Raw genomic sequence first — 15799 nt, 5'->3', positions numbered from 1 at the left:
CAACCTTTCTCCGTATCCATGCCCCCCTTTCTGTCCCTGTAGCATTACCTGATAATGACACACTGATTCTCCCCGTCGATCAACATGTTCCGGTACATGTTATCAGCCAGAGCATAGATATGGGGAGGGTTTTCATATTGCGCCTGTGAGGAAGAAACGGTCCACGTAAGACCTTTGATCATCCTATTTTCCAGAAAACCTTTGCCTTCCGAGGTATTTTAAGATCTAGGTAGCAACAGGCCTTTGGGGTAGGGGGCATCCCCTGTCATGGCAATGGCACAGGCATGAAAGTGACTACCTGGAGAGTTTATTTATTTATTGCATTTATATCTCAAGGTGGTGTATATAACTCCCCCCCCCCCCTTCTCATTTAATCCCAGCAAGAGACATCTTGTAAATGTACACACTCATTTAGAGGAATCTCAACATCATCACCAGCATTCATTCATTCATGCTTTTTTGGAGAGCGCAGAAAAGCAATACAACCAACTTAGGCCCCTGCATTTCATTGCACCTTCTCTAAGCAGAACTTATCCACATCCCACCAAATAACAAAAAGTTATTTGCACAGCTTTGCCGATTTGTTGCGGTCCGTTTAAAATATTTGTTAACTGCCCCACCGCCAAAGCGTTTTGGGGGTGCGTATGCAAATGTGCAAATTTAAAAACTAATTCGTGCATGAAATATAAATACAACTTGAGCCTGACAAATAGGCATAACGGAACAGAGTAAGTCAGAAAAACAGCAAGAGCAAATTAAAACCTGAAAAATTAAAAAAAGAAGCAAAACAGAGCTTTTTTTTTTTAAAAAAAGGATCCACGTGGCTCCTTAGGTAAGGATTGCTATCTTAAGGGGTCCCTTCCTACAATTCCATGATTCTGTGAAACGTTTTAAAATACCTATCTATCCATCCATCAATCTCACTCCCTACAGCTGGCTGTCAATGGGGATGGTCTGCCCGCCGGCCACTAGATGGCAGTGCATAGCAGACCTCTATGTGGGTCAGAGTAGGCAAGGCAAATCAATGGCACTTCTCTGACTGGGCGCCGAGGTTCCAGTTGCACAACTCTGTGAGTGTGGCCACGCTCCCTCCTTTGACTCACTGGAGAAGAGGAAGCCATTCCCACGCTCCAGCACAGTTTCAGACCAGCTCCCACCTTCCTTGCCTTCCCGTTCTGGAGGGTAGGAGCAGCGCAGCAGGCAGGAATACAACAGGTGAAGCTGACCACCCGTTGCTACCCGGGAAAGTTGAATTTCTGGCTGCCTGGGCACGGGACACAGAATATCTTTTCGTTGCTTCGGTATTCAAAAGAGCTTGCCTGGGTAGCCGGGACTCTTAGCTGGGTCTGGGGAACCTGCGGCCCTCTGGGCGCTGCTGAACTACAACTCCCATCCTCCTCCCTGCTTGTTAGGCCATGCTGGCTTCTGGGACTGATCTGATGGGGAGTCACTATTGGGGTGGAACAAAGTCCCAGATATTCCCCTGCCCTGTTCTAATCCAAGAGTGCCTCGACAACCATTTCTCATTTAATTGCCACCGCAAGGCTCAGAAAAATGGAATTGCTACAAAAGACAGAGCCCAATAGTTCCTTTAAGGGAAGCCGGGGGAGCCAGTTTCACCTGAAGGGGGAGCGGAACTCTGCACATGCCCAGGGGCACTCTCCACCTCGGCAGCTGCATAAACAAAAGGAGGGCAAACCTAGTCACTTACCGCCCCCTGGTACATGTCGATCTCGCGGTCGGTGAAGTACGGCAGTTGTTTGAAGGGGTTCACAGAAATCAGCACAGGACCAATGTAGGTCTGTTTATGTTTTGAAAGTCAAGGGTCGAGGAACAAGACAAGGGTGGGCAGGCAATTCAATGAGCAGTCAAATCCAGCAGGTTCCCTCCCAGCTGAAGCAGCCAGAGCCCTGAAGCTGGATCAGGCCAAAGGAGCGGGGACCTTCCCCATTATTTGACTCGCTGTGGTGAAATGACATAATCCTACAGAACTAATTATGCTGCCATTGCATTATTCCACCCATTCATTGGAATGAAAATGGCGGGAGGGCCAGAAACGCAACCAATGGCATCTCGTTTGCAGACTGGATAATATACCTCCGGGTATAGGGCAGCATATAAATGCAATAAATAATAACAACAATAATAATTTTATTATATATATGCCGCCCATCTGACTGGGTTGCCAAAGACAATCTGGGTGGCTTGCAACAAAAAACCTCGAGCATTAAAAACCTCCCTGTACAGGGCTGCCTTCAGATGTCCTTTAAAAGTCAGGTGTTTATTTCCTTGACATCTGACAGGAGGGTGTTCCACAGTGTGGGCGCCACTACCGAGAAGGCCCTGCTCTGCCTGGTTCCCTGTAAACTCACTTTTCGCAGCGAGGGAACCACCAGAAGGAGGAGGACCTCCGTGTCTGGGCTGGACAATGGGGGTGGAGACGCTCCTTCAGGTATACTGGACCAAGGCCGTTTAGGGCTTTAAAGATCAGTGCCAACACTTTGAATTGTGCTCGGAAACGTACTGGGAGCCAATGTAGGTCTTTCAGGACCGGTGTTATATGGTCTCGGCGGCCACTCCCAGTCACCAGTCTAGCTGCCGCATTCTGGATTATTTGTAGTTTCCGGATCACCTTCAAAGGTAGCCCCACGTAGAGCGCATTGCAGTAGTGCAAGCGGGAGATAACCAGAGCATGCACCACTCTGGCTAGACAGTCTGCGGGCAGGGAGGGTCTCATCCTCCTGCGTAGCAGATGGAGCTGGGAGACAGCTGCCCTGGACACAGAATTGACCTGCACCTCCATGGACAGCTGCGAGTCCAAAATGACTCCCAGGCTGCGCACCTGGTCCTTCAGGGGCACAGTTACCCCATTCAGGACCAGGGAATCCTCCACACCTGCCCATCCCCTGTCCCCCAAAAACAGTACTTCAGGATTCAACCACAATCCATTAACTGCAGCAAACGCCCATCGCATTCTCTGGGTCAATTTCCGTTCCGGACACAAATAAGCGGATATTGGCAAATTTCTGCAGCCATTTCTGGCAGAATTCCCCATCATACCTGCCCTGGACCTGCTGACTGCGTTTAAAAGGAAAAGGCGGGTCTTCACCTCAATTCTTCCCCCAAAAGAAATTGGTCAGAGCCTTCACTCAAGGCTGAATAGGGCCCTCCCCACAACAATGTGTAAAGGGATACAAATATATAGTCGTCCATGAACCGCTTCTTGAGGTTCTCCACGATGGCATCCTCATTGATCTTGGACAACAGGACCATGTCGTCCACCCCAGTCTGCTTGACATTCTGGGTCTGCCAGTGATATCTCTCTTTGCTGACCTGGGGAAGGAGAGTATTATTAGCAGCTGTGTTTACTGAATTATATCCAGGCACCCTTCCTCCCAAAGGAGCCCAGGGCGGCAAGCGCACTATAGCGATTAAGACACCTTAAAAACAATACCAGAAAAGGTGCAAAACAGGAAAGATATTTAAGAAGATGTTGCTGGTGCCAAAAAGACCACAGAGGGAAAGAATTCCAAAGGATGGTGTTGTGATTTAATATTATCTAAAACATTATTATTATTATCATTAAAAATATTTTCACGCTGTCTTGAAAGGGGACAAATATTCCTGAGGCGGTAAACAATTAAATACAACATAGTGTAAGAATAATCAAGTTGTTTAAAAGCCAGGGAAAATAAACCACAAACGTTCAGCCTCAAAAATTAACTACGTAAGAAAAACAGCTTAAACCGAGGCCAGACCACTGGTTCATGTAGCTCAGTATTGTAAATAAGCTTCTAGTCCAGGGGTCTGCAAGGTTTATCTTTTGTGGGCCGGATCGCACATGCGCACGTGGTTTTCGGCATCTGCACATGCGTAGATGTGATTTCCACTGCTGCGGAAGCGAGTCCCCGCACCACGCTGCCCTGTTTTAGCGCAGTGCACGAGCGGGCAACTTGGTTCAGGGGCCTCTGCGGGCCACTTCTGGCCCACGGGCTTTAGGTTGCTGATGCCTGTTCTAGTCCTCATCACTGTAAATAAAGGGCTGAATGAACACAGGAAGATGCTTTTTATCATGTCAGACTACTGGTCCATCTAGCTTGGTCCTGACTACATTGACTGACATCAGCTTTTCAGGGTTTTGGAGATGGAGTCCATCCCAGCCTGGAGATGCCTTCAGAGACTGAACCAGGGAACTTCTGTGTCCAACCAGTGAGATTCTAGTCCTCAAAGTTCTAAGCGGAGCAACTTGTCTGTACAACAACAAATATTCATTGTTTGGAGAAAAATATATTGGGGGGTCTGGCCAAATGACATATTTGAGAAGACGAGAAGGTCTATATTTTTCAGTTGGTAGGATAATTTTTCATTGAAATGCATTGCAAACATTTCCACGGCTCTGCAGGCAAGTCAACGTCCTCCCACATTTATCCGAAGACTTCATAGTCGAAGCGTGTCTGGTTTTGATACGTTTCAGAAGATATACGTCTCATATATTTTTTCAACTTATTGACACTTGGGATATCATTACACTCAAATTTCCTGGCTCGTTTGGGTATGAAATAGTTTTTATATAATCTTATTTTAAATTAGATGTTGTAGATTTGCAATTTAATCACAGGCTACTAGCTTTTTAACTTTTTTTTGCCTTTATTGGGACAGATCAGGGAATACTTTCTCTTGTTTGTTTGTTTTTCTGAATAAAGGGCTAACACAAACAGGAACACAGAAAACAGCTTTTAAAAACCTTTTGCATAAATTAATATAAGAGGCTGCAGAGAAATGGACTTCAACCGACCTCTCCGGGAGAAATGAACTGAACTAAACCTTGATGGCAGAAAGTGAGGAGGAATTAAAGAACCTTTCAATGAGGGTGAAAGAGGAGCGTGCAAAATATGGCCTGAAGCTCAACATCAAAAAAACTAAGATCATGGCCACTGGTCCCATCACCTCCTGGCAAATAGAAGGGGGAGAAATGGAGGCAGTGAGAGATTTCACTTTCTTGGGCTCCATGATCACTGCAGATGGTGACAGCAGTGGCGAAATTAGAAGACGCCTGCTTCTTGGGAGGAAAGCAATGACAAACCTAGACAGCATCTTAAAAAGCGGAGACATCACCTTGCTGACAAAGATCCGTATAGTTAAAGCTATGGTTTTCCCAGTGGTAATGTATGGAAGTGAGAGCTGGACCATAAAGAAGGCTGATCACCAAAGAATTGATGCTTTTGAATTCTGGTGCTGGAGGAGACTCTTGAGAGTCCCATGTACTGCAAAAAGATCAAACTTATCCATCCTTAAAGAAATCAGCCCTGAGTGCTCACTGGAAGGACAGATCCTGAAGTTGAGGCTCCAGTACTTTGGCCGCCTCATGAGAAGAGAAAACTCCCTGGGAAAGACCCTGATATTGGGAAAGAGGGAGGGCACAAGGAGAAGGGAACGACAGAGGATGAGATGGTTGGACAGTGTTATAGAAGCTACCAACATGAGTCTGACCAAACTGCAGGAGGCAGTGGGAGACAGGAGTGCCTGGCGTGCTCTGGTCCATGGGGTCACAAAGAGTCGGACACAACTGAACGAATAAACAAACAAAACAAAAAAACTTTGGGGTGGAGGGAGCTTAGGCATTTTGCCGTCTTCTTACTCTCTTTGAAAGGTTTTTGTTTTTTGCTTTAAATATACCAGGCAATCAGGTCCTACTAATGTCTTCAAAATTGCATTGGCTAACCCTTAATCCCCTCACTCCCTGTTGCCCCCACCCAAAAAAAATTTAGGGACTAATTTTTGCACCACCAAACTTGGGTGGCCTTTTTCTGTGAGTGTCTGTGTGTGTGCAAATTTTTGCAAACTTTAGAAAAGGCCTGTTGCTAAGGCTTCTTTCCTCCCAAGCTGGCCGAGACAATGCCAGTTGCCAGGCGACGTGCCAGGATCGAGGGGAAGAGAAAAGCAAGGGGCACAGTCGCCATCTCAGAGTAGAGAAAGGATGGACAGTCTGGAAGCAAGAGAGAAAAATATACAGCCCCATGCATGACTCAAAAAGGGGGGCTATTCTCCTATGGCCGCACCCAAAAATGAAGCGAGGCAGCTGTAGAAGAAGGGGGTGCAATTATCAACAACCCCCCCAAAAAAGGAAGGAGAGATGGAGGGGGAGCATGCATAATAAACTCCAGAACCGAGTTCGAATTCCACCGCTTGGCCTTAGTCACTCAGCGAGTGGAATTTGACCGGAATTTGACCATGTGGGCTGGGCTTCATCACACAAACTTCTCTCAGGGATGCCCTAAATTTAAACCTAAGAAGTTTAAGTTTTCTTTAAAAAGAAAAGTCCCCGTTTAAATTTGCAGTGCACTCCCTGCCCCCATTTCCATAACCTGCAACAATGTCTACCACAAGGATGTTGCTGGAGCTGCAGAATTAACAGCAAAAACAAGCCCTCCGCAATTTGGCCCTCTCTAGGGAGCCTGCCATCGTTCTGCGGACACATTCAACACAGTACATTTAAAGCGCATGGCTTCCTACAGAGAATCCTGGGAACTGTAGTTTCCCCCTCACAGCGCCACAATTTCCAGTGCTTTTTAACGAACTAAAGTTCCCAGGATGCATGCTGTGTGGATTCACCCTGGCTTAATTCTTCCAGAATCAGCATCCAGCATAAATGGAGAGGGTTTACCCGAGCATGTGCTGAGTGCACCTCTGACTTGCGGCTGTTCAGAGAAAGATCTCCCCTCCCTCCCTCCCTCCCCCCCTTTTTGCTGTGTTCTCAGCCCCTTCAATTTGGGGGTGACTCTTCCCTCAACAGGATTGTGCCACATCTGGTTTCAAACCTGTTTTTTTTCCCTTTTCCCTTTTAATAACCGCTATGCTCAAAACAGTCTACAGCCGAAGGAAGTCGAGGGTTGACATCTCCCGTCATCGCCGCCACTAAAGGGCGCAAGATGGGTGCCTTTTTAATGACAAAGCAGGACCGGAGTTGCCGGGTCCAGGCTTGGTTGCCGTGGGCGACGGCGTAGGCCCGGCGGTGCTTGAGAAGGGGACAAAGGCGTTGGCAAGGCTGGCGCTGGCAGGGGCCTCCTTTTCTGTGGCACACAGGCCTGCCACCTTCACTCAGGGCAGCCCAGAGACTCGCTTGCCATGCGGTGGTTGTGGTGCCCACGCTGCCTTGCAGCCGCCATTGCCATAAACCCAAGGCTGTCTTCCGACATGGGCTTTAATTGCATTCGTTTGCCTGGTGGATTCTGCCACAGCATCTGTCCTTTTGCCCCGCGGTATCTGTAGGGTTATGGAACTGTAGGTGTCTCTCACGCTAAATTTCATTCGCACCAGCAGGCCTGCCGGATCGGGCCCATCTTGTCCAGCATCCTGTCCTCACAGTGGCCAAACCAGACGCCTCTTTTGGAAAAGCTGCAAGCAGGATTTGAACACTAGAGCACTTTCCCCTCCTGTGCTTTCCAGCCACAGGTATTCGGAAGCATTGCTGCCTCCAGCTGCGCAGACGGAGAATAGCCACCCTGGCTAGCAGCCATCATTAGCTGCTCTCGTCCGTGAATTTGCCCAATCGTCTTTCAAAACCGACGGCCATTGTTGCCTCCTGTGGAAGGGAGTTCCACAGTTTAACTATGCCGTCACTCTCCCACCCCTTTCTGCACAGGCCCGCTTCTCTTCTGCTGCAATTCGCCTGAAATTCCATCATGTGAACGGTGGGTGGGTGGGGAGCCATGGGGGGGGGGGGACTGCAGGAAACATACAACACAAAACCCCTGCAATATTCCAGGTTCGCAAAGAGATCTTGTCTGGAAACGATCAACACGGAAATGAGCGCTAGGGCTTTCTGCTAGATTTCCGGTAGGAGATTTTTTTCACGCCGCGTGGAAGATCACATTGAAACGCAGCAATTAACAGGGTAAGGTTATGTCGGGAAGATGAAATAAAGTGCTGTCTGCATGCAATGTCAGCCCTTGAGAAGTTTGGAATGAACATACAGACAGACACACACTAACCACGACACGTCACTGCATTTCATTTGCTCCATGTGCCATCCTTGCTGAGAGTCCACACTCCATCCTGCTACCTCTGGGACTTCTTGAACTGTGGTGCCCAGAACTGGACACAGTATTCCTCACCTGGAATACTGTGTCCAGTTCTGGGCACCACAGTTCAAGGAGGATACTGACAAGCTGGAAGGTGTCCAGAGGAGGGCAACCAAAATGGTCCAAGGCCTGGAAACGATGCCTTATGAGGAACGGCTTAGGGAGCTGGGTATGTTTAGCCTGGAGAAGAGAAGGTTAAGGGGTAGGATGATAGCCATGTTCAAATATATAAAAGGGTGTCATATAGAGCAGGGAGAAAGGTTGTTTTCTGCTGCTCCAGAGAAGCGGACACAGGGCAATGGATTCAAACTACTGTACAAGAAAGAAGATTCCACCTAAACATGAGGAAGAACTTCCTGACAGTAAGAGCTGTTGGACAGTGGAATTTGCTACCAAGGAGTGTGGTGGAGTCTCCTTCTTTGGAGGTCTTTAAGCGGAGGCTTGACAGCCATCTGTCAGGAATGCTTTGATGGTGTTTCCTGCTTGGCAGGTGGTTGGACTGGATGGCCCTTGTGGTCCCTTCCAACTCTAGGATTCTAGGATTCTAAGGCAGCATGACTGAGACTCCCTTTAGCTCCCAAACTTTTCCATTTGGAAATACAGTTGCAAAATCTTATGCGACACTCGCTTGGGAGTAAGCCTGGCCTATTGAACTCAACAGGACATATTTCTGAGTAAATGTACAGATTGTTACAGGAATGGGTGGTTTTTCTGGGGGGGAGAGTCTGGATGATGCCCCGAGTTCCTCCCAATTCTTGGGATCCTCCTGTCCACAGTGAAGTTTATCAACAGAGGATTCTATCGCTGAACTAGTCAGACAAGTTCATTTGTAAGGCAATGACCGCAGCTGTCCACTTAAGTGTCTCTAGTGAGTGAGAGCTGAGCTGGAAGCAGGCTGGAAGCTGGAGACACAGAGATGTGCTTGATCTGTACTGAATCCTAAGCTGCGACTAATGGAAAAGCCAAATGTTTTGGGGTGATAATGCTGTGAGACAGCACTCTATCTTATGTTGTATACAGTGGTACCTCCGTTTATGAACTTCATCCGTTCCGGAAGTCCGTTCTTAAACCGAAACCGTTCTTAAGCCAAGGCTTGCTTTCCCTAACAAGGCCTCCCACCGCTGGTGCCCTTTCACCGTTCGGCTTCTGTTCTTGGACCGAGGTAAAGTTCACAAACCAGGACACTACTTCTGGTTTTGCAGAGTTCATAAAACAAATAGTTCGCAAACAGGGCTGTTCTTAAACCGAGGTACCACTGTATATGGGGTGAATGGACACGGGGCAATGGATTCAAACTACAAGAAAGAAGATTCCACCTAAACATTAGGAAGAACTTCCTGACAGTAAGAGCTGTTCGGCAGTGGAATTTGCTGCCAAGGAGTGTGGTGGAGTCTCCTTCTTTGGAGGTCTTTAAGCAGAGGCTTGACAGCCATTTGTCAAGAATGCTTTGATGGTGTTTCCTGCTTGGCAGGGGGTTGGACTGGATGGCCCTTGTGGTCTCTTCCAACTCTAGGATTCTATGATTCTATGAATTTGTAAGAATATGATCATCAGGTCTTCTTCCCTTCCCAAAGCACATTGGGCCTCCACAGTTTCTGGCCTTCCGAGCGATCACCTGCACCCTCTTATTTCCTTCCATGCAGCCTGAGCGCACAACTCTCTGTCTCGGTTGCGAAACCTGCTCCTCCATCAGCTCTCTCTCTCGCTCATTAACTCGGCTTGGGAGTCTCCAAGATTCCCTTCCCGCCTCAGGGGGAAAAACTCCCAGGTGAAAGAGTTTGGCAGCGATAGCGACGAGGAGAAACACCAAACCAAACTCGATCGCCCGCTCTTCTGCCACAAGAGCATTCCGGGACACGATACCCCCTCTTCCAGCCCTCCCAAGGTCGAGACTGCAAACTTGTGCTACGAAAACCATTTCCGAACCACGGCAGAAGAATTAAGAGTCTGAAGTGTCCTTCCCTCCAAATTCCAGGCCTGTGTGGAAGGAATGTAAGGCGCTAGTTGCCGTGCAAACACAGCTCCACCCTGACGACATCTGTAGACTGCAATGATTTAACACCCAGCGCCTGCACAACCTACTTCCACACGGGCTTATATGTCATCTGGTATACTGCGTGAGGACATGGAGGTTCTGCTTAACAAATGTGGGTAACAGTCACCTTTCTGCCTTTATCGCTGGCATTCTCCCTATCACATTTGCCCGTGAAACTCCAGGACTCTGGAAGACAATCGGCCCCTATGCCCAATATTCCTTGTTGCCCCCTCTTGGCAGGAACCCCCTACTGAAACATCTGCATGTGACCAGCTCTTTGGGCCTCGGGAGGATAGCCCCATGGCCCCCAGAGGAACATTGGTGCCCCCCCCAGATATTGCTGGCATCCAATTCTCAGCTGCCAGCATGGCAAACAAACTACAGTTCCCAAGATTGTTTGGGGTGTTTTAAATGTGGGAGTTGGGATTCCAGGGTATGGGATGGAGTGTGGGCTCGCCCTATTTCTTTCGGGGATCCTTTCCCAGAAAGGAAGCAAAACGTAGCTTTTCTTTCTCTGCGTTAAAAAACAAACAAACGTGGGCACGATCTCTGATCCAAGGAGGCCAAATTGCCTATGGGCCACCCGGAGTATCAGCTCTTGGGAAACAGGCAGTGTTGAATGGAACCTCAAGCAGCTGACATCACCCAACGGTATCGAGAAGGCCTCGCCCCGCTGAATCAGACCTGGGCTGGCTTCGGTGCATGGTCACCCAGCCGTGGGGGAAGGAATAAATGGAGCACATGGGTGGGTGGGGGGATGGGAGAGAGGAGGAACCGAACAGGCTGATTCAGTGCCCCCCCCCGGGGGGGGAACATTCCAAAGGCTTCTCCATCAAGCCTGGTCCTGCCTAATTTTTCCTGCAAGGGCTCCGCTGGGCAGGGTGGCACAAGGGATTCCCCCACCCACTTCTAAACACACCCACGTAGGGTGTCAGAATCATACCCCCCCTCCCCGCAGAAGAAGTTAATCATTAACCCCGCTGGCATGGCTAGGAGGGGTTTGCTTCATTCAGTCATGCATCCGCATGGAAGATTACGTCACCTCCGGTGCGTGAATTCTCATGGCAAACCCACGGGCAGGCCCACAGATTCCCAGGAAGTTGCCTTGTCAGGCCACCGGCCCATCTAGCTCAGTAGTGTCTGCACTGACTGGCAGCGGCTCTCCAGGGTTTCAGGCCAGGGACATTCCCAGATGCTCCAGCCCATTCCGTAAAAACTAAGCAAGATTCTAGTCCTCATGGTTCTGAACAGAGGGCTGAATTGTGTACAAACGCAGGAGGCTGCCTTCTACGGAGTCAGAGCACCGGGGCCCATCTAGCCCAATACTGTCCACACTGACTGGCAGCAGCTCTCCAGCGTTTCAGACAGGGAGTCTTTTCCCACCCCCACCCCCCAATCTCACCTGGAGATGCATGCAAAGCAAAGGCTCCACCACTGAGCTACAGACCTGCCCCTGTGGGTGAGGATTCCTGCCCTCCCAGCTTCAGTCCCTACTGGCATCACCAAGTGGGGCAGAGAGAGAGGCTGCCTGTCAGTGTTGACAGCAGTGAGTGACGGCAGGAGGGTGTGTTGGATTTTTCAACTTTCAGATTCCAAAAATGTAGACTGCTAAAAAGCCGTAGCATGACTTGGGAATTCAAGATATTTTGAAGTAATATAATTTAGTTCTGCTGCAAAAGTAATATGTGTGCAAAATTGCACATGAATCATTAAAAACGATTGCCAAGTCCCTGTTGTTGTTGTTGTTCTTGTTGTTATTTAGTATTGCCTGACATTTTCAAAAGGTAAAATGAAAATTCTTTGATTTTTCGAAAGCAAATGATGTGCTTCTTCACCAAACGTAGACTTGCCAAGCTAAATGTTGTCCATTTGCAAAAATAATAGCAGATTTGAATTCCTCTCACTCAGAAACATATTTTTAAGACCCCTCACTGGAAAAAAAATGCAAAATTAAGTTTTGCACGCTAATAAGGCAGTTCCCCCTGTTCCTGTTTAAATCAGCCCTTTCTTCAGAACAATGAGGACTAGCCTCTCACTTTATTTTTAGGGAAATGACTGCAACTCAATGGTAGAGCAGGTTCAACGACAAACATTTCCCTAGGAAATATCCCTGTCAGAAACTCTGGAGATCAGCTGCCAGCCATTGTAAGTAACACTGATTTTACATGGACCAATCACAGAACTGTAGAGTTGGGAGGGATCCCAAGGGTCATCTAGTCCAACCCCATGCAATTCAAGAATCATTTATCTGATTCAGTCAAAGGCAGTGCCCTATGGAATACAGACTCTCATATGCTGGGGTTCTGGACATGATTAGCTTTGAAGCATTATTATTTCAGCAACAACCATGTAGATAGGAAGTCATTGGGTTATAGGGGTGTGGGTTAAGTTATTAAGTGGAGGGGTGATGGGTTAAGCTGGTGCATTCACAACTTTGTTTTAAAAAGCAGTCACCAAAAATAAACAGCGATTTACCAGGAACAGGGCTCAAATACAGGAACTCTTCCTGGTAAATAGGGGAAATTGGAGGGTAGAAGTATGCCAGCCATCATTTTGATGGGCAGTTCACTAGCCCACAAGAGAAGCCAGGAGGGAGATTGTCCTTTCTTCTGGATTATCACCTCTCTCGGGCTGTTTCTAAAACTGCAAAAGAAGAGGGAAACTTCCCGCCCCAGTGCCGCTCCTTCCAAGAACTGCTCAGATAGGAAACCTAAGCCTTCTTCAGCTATTTCTGATCTGAAGTTTCTCTAAGCTGCAATTCAGAAGGTGATTCAGCCGCAGTTTAAGGAAGCCGGGAAAGAGGAAGATGATTAGGCCAACTAAAATTTGACAAAAGAGCAAGGTTTTTTTTTTAGGTTCTGGAGAACTCTTCATTAATTAAAGCACATTTTCCTACTCTTAAAAATCCAGGGAAATGTAGTTCGTAAAGGATGCTGGGAACTGTAGAGCAGTAAGGAGTAAACTACAGTTCCCAGGATTATTTCTCTCTCTCTCTCTCCGTGTGTGTGTGCTAGTATGGTATAAACACAGCCAAGGGACGTGGGTGGCACTGTGGGTTGCCGATCAGAAGGTCGGCGGTTTGAATCCCCGCAACGGGATGAGCTCCCGTTGTTCAGTCCCAGCTCCTGCCCACCTAGCAGTTCGAAAGCACGTCAAGTGCAAGTAGATAAATAGGTACTGCTCTGGCGGGAAGGTAAACGGCGTTTCCGTACGCTGCTCTGGTTTGCCAGAAGCGGCTTAGTCATGCTGGCCGCATGACCTGTACACTAGCTCCCTCAGCCAATAAAGCGAGATGAGCGCTGCAACCCCAGAATCATCGGCAACTGGACCTAATGGTCAGGGATCCCTTTACCTTTACCTATAAACACAGCCAAAAAATATTGACTGAAGGGTATGCCATGGAGCCTGCATTTGTCGGGAAAATCTAAAGACAGACCTTGAGAGGAGGCAGAAGGCATTCCAATGAAATTTAAGCACATATCAATTAAAATTATATCAAAAGTGCATCCTGGTGACCTGAAAACAATTACCTCCATAGTGTTTGAAAAACTGTCCCCTCTCTTAAATTGTAAAGATTATTTCCATTTCCAAACAAAACCTTTTAAAAATAATAGAAACATTTTCCCCAACAGCTAAGATCTACCACCAATGATTTGAATAAGAATACACATTCTTATTTAGGAGTAAACTCCATTGAATACAGTGAGACTTACTTCTGTGTAGACAGTACATAGGATTATGCTGTAAAATATAATTGCATTCGTTCTACCCTGGCTGTGATTTTTAAGGAACCCCAAATCTGAGGGTCGCCTGTTGCTAAATAGAAACCGGCCCATTTCAACATTCTTTCTAGAAGTGTCACTAAGATCTACTGTCAAGATGCACATTAATTTAATTCAGGCGCGCATTTTTAGACCAGAATGTCCTGCAAACAAGTTGAACATGAGAATCGGGGCCTTTTTTCTTTTTTTTAATAGTGAGGCGGGAAAGAAAATTAAAAGAAGTTCAGGATTTGCTGCGGAGATCAAAGAGAGGAAAAAGAAACTTGATCCGACTTTTTCTTTTTTGGTGGTGGTGGTGGTGGGAAGAGAACTTGACCCAACGAAACGAGGAGGGAGTAAAGCGAGGAAGGGGAGGGGGGGGGAAGCATAAGATTCAGAATCTGTTTCCAAGGAAAACCGAAAACACTCACCATGGTGGAATCCTGACTGCAAGATCTTCAATTCCTGGTTTTTACTCGGTCTTGCAGGTGGCGCCCATCAGAGGCTCACGGCGGCGGCGGCGTTTCAAACTCCTTTTCTCCGGCGCTGGGAAAGTTCTCCTCGGGAGTTGGGGGCACTTTCCCCCCAGCCACCCCCCCGCAAAGCGAAAGTGCACCCAAAGTTGATGAACTGGAGGAGGGGGAGGGGAGGAAAGAGAGCGAGCGAAATCAACTGCTCCCTTCAAAACATTCCTGACCTGATCGCCCTCTTCCTCTGCAGATGGGTTGGGCCAGGAGAAGGAGGAGGAGGAGGAAGGCAGGAAGGCAGGCAGCGACAGGTAAGCTGTTAGGTTGAGGTTTGCCTTTCTTTCTTTTTTTTTTGCTAGGCTGGCTGGGGGGGCGGGTGGAGTGGTTGAGGTTTTGCATTGAAATGGCAAGGAAAGGTGGTGTTGGCGGCGTTTCGCAGGCGCCCCCTGGTGGAGCAGAAAGGCGAAGCCGCGCAGCTGCGGGCGCGGCGCTTATGCAAGGCTGCCCTCTCCTGGGCGAAGGAGGAATGGCAGCAGCGGGTTAGGAGACTCACCACGGAGGGGCCAAAAAGGTAATTATGTGAACTGTGGAATAATGGAAGGCGGGGAAGGCACGCAGTCCTTTGAACGTTTAACTCCATGGGGTTTGTTTTTTTTGTTTTGATACACAAAAAAAGGTAAAAAATAGAACAAAAATACAAATAAAAACAGTGATAAAGACAATATGTAATTACAAATCAATAAAGCAAAAAATGGTCCTTGGACTATAGACCTGACCTCCCGTCTATTCCTTATTTCAATTATATATTATTTGTTGCCAGTACACACTTTTATCATAAATTAACTAATAACTGGTTTATCTTAGGTCTCATTTCTTTCTTAAAGCTGCTACTGAAATTATTCAAATGCTGCAACAGTTTAAACTGCTGTAGTTGTTTTTCAAATAAACTTTGAAAACTTCCCATTTTGAGACAAATTCCTGTTTTGGTTTGTTCTTTATTTTTTTCTGATAAACTGTCTAACTCAGCATAACCTGTTAGCTTTTGGATCCATTCACGAACAGAGGGAATTTCACCACTCTTCCGTTTTGTAGCAATAAGAACTCTTGCTGCCACTGTAGCGTATAAAAAGATAGATTTCATTTTTTTGCGGGATATCCAAATCTGTAATCCCCAGAAGATAAGCTTCTGGTTTCCTCTTAAAGGAATTTTTTATCATTTTTTTGTAATTCTAAGTGGATACTCTCCCCAAATGCCTGGATTTTCTTACATACCCACCACATGTGATAGAAAGTGCCTGATTTGTCTCCACAAATTGGTGGGGACACTTTTGTACATCTTTGACAGTTTCCAAGGTTACAGGTAGGTAGCTGTGTTGGTCTGCCATAGTCGAAACAAAATAAAAAATAAAAAATTCCTTCCAGTAGCACCTTAAAGACTAAGTTTGTTCTTGGTCG

General features: G+C 47.3%; 1 protein-coding gene across 1 annotated transcript in view; it reads right to left on the bottom strand.

Moving 5' to 3' along the window:
- The window catches only part of LOC117061734 (unconventional myosin-Ie-like), a 42199-nt gene extending 27538 nt beyond the window's left edge, over positions 1 to 14661 (bottom strand). The window contains exons 1-4 of the mRNA XM_033174688.1: positions 14309 to 14661; positions 3196 to 3333; positions 1712 to 1801; positions 49 to 143 (exon numbers count right to left, since the gene is read on the bottom strand). Coding sequence (XP_033030579.1) covers positions 49 to 143; positions 1712 to 1801; positions 3196 to 3333; positions 14309 to 14311 — 326 coding nt within the window. The 5' untranslated portion in view covers positions 14312 to 14661. The remainder of the gene's footprint in view (positions 1 to 48; positions 144 to 1711; positions 1802 to 3195; positions 3334 to 14308) is intronic.
- Positions 14662 to 15799: the final 1138 nt, after the last annotated feature.

Source organism: Lacerta agilis, chromosome 17 (genome assembly GCF_009819535.1).
Source record: "Lacerta agilis isolate rLacAgi1 chromosome 17, rLacAgi1.pri, whole genome shotgun sequence".
In the NCBI taxonomy this organism is placed as follows: domain Eukaryota; kingdom Metazoa; phylum Chordata; class Lepidosauria; order Squamata; family Lacertidae; genus Lacerta; species Lacerta agilis.
Note: the sequence above shows the minus strand (reverse complement) of the source record. Positions and strands in the feature narration are given on the sequence as shown.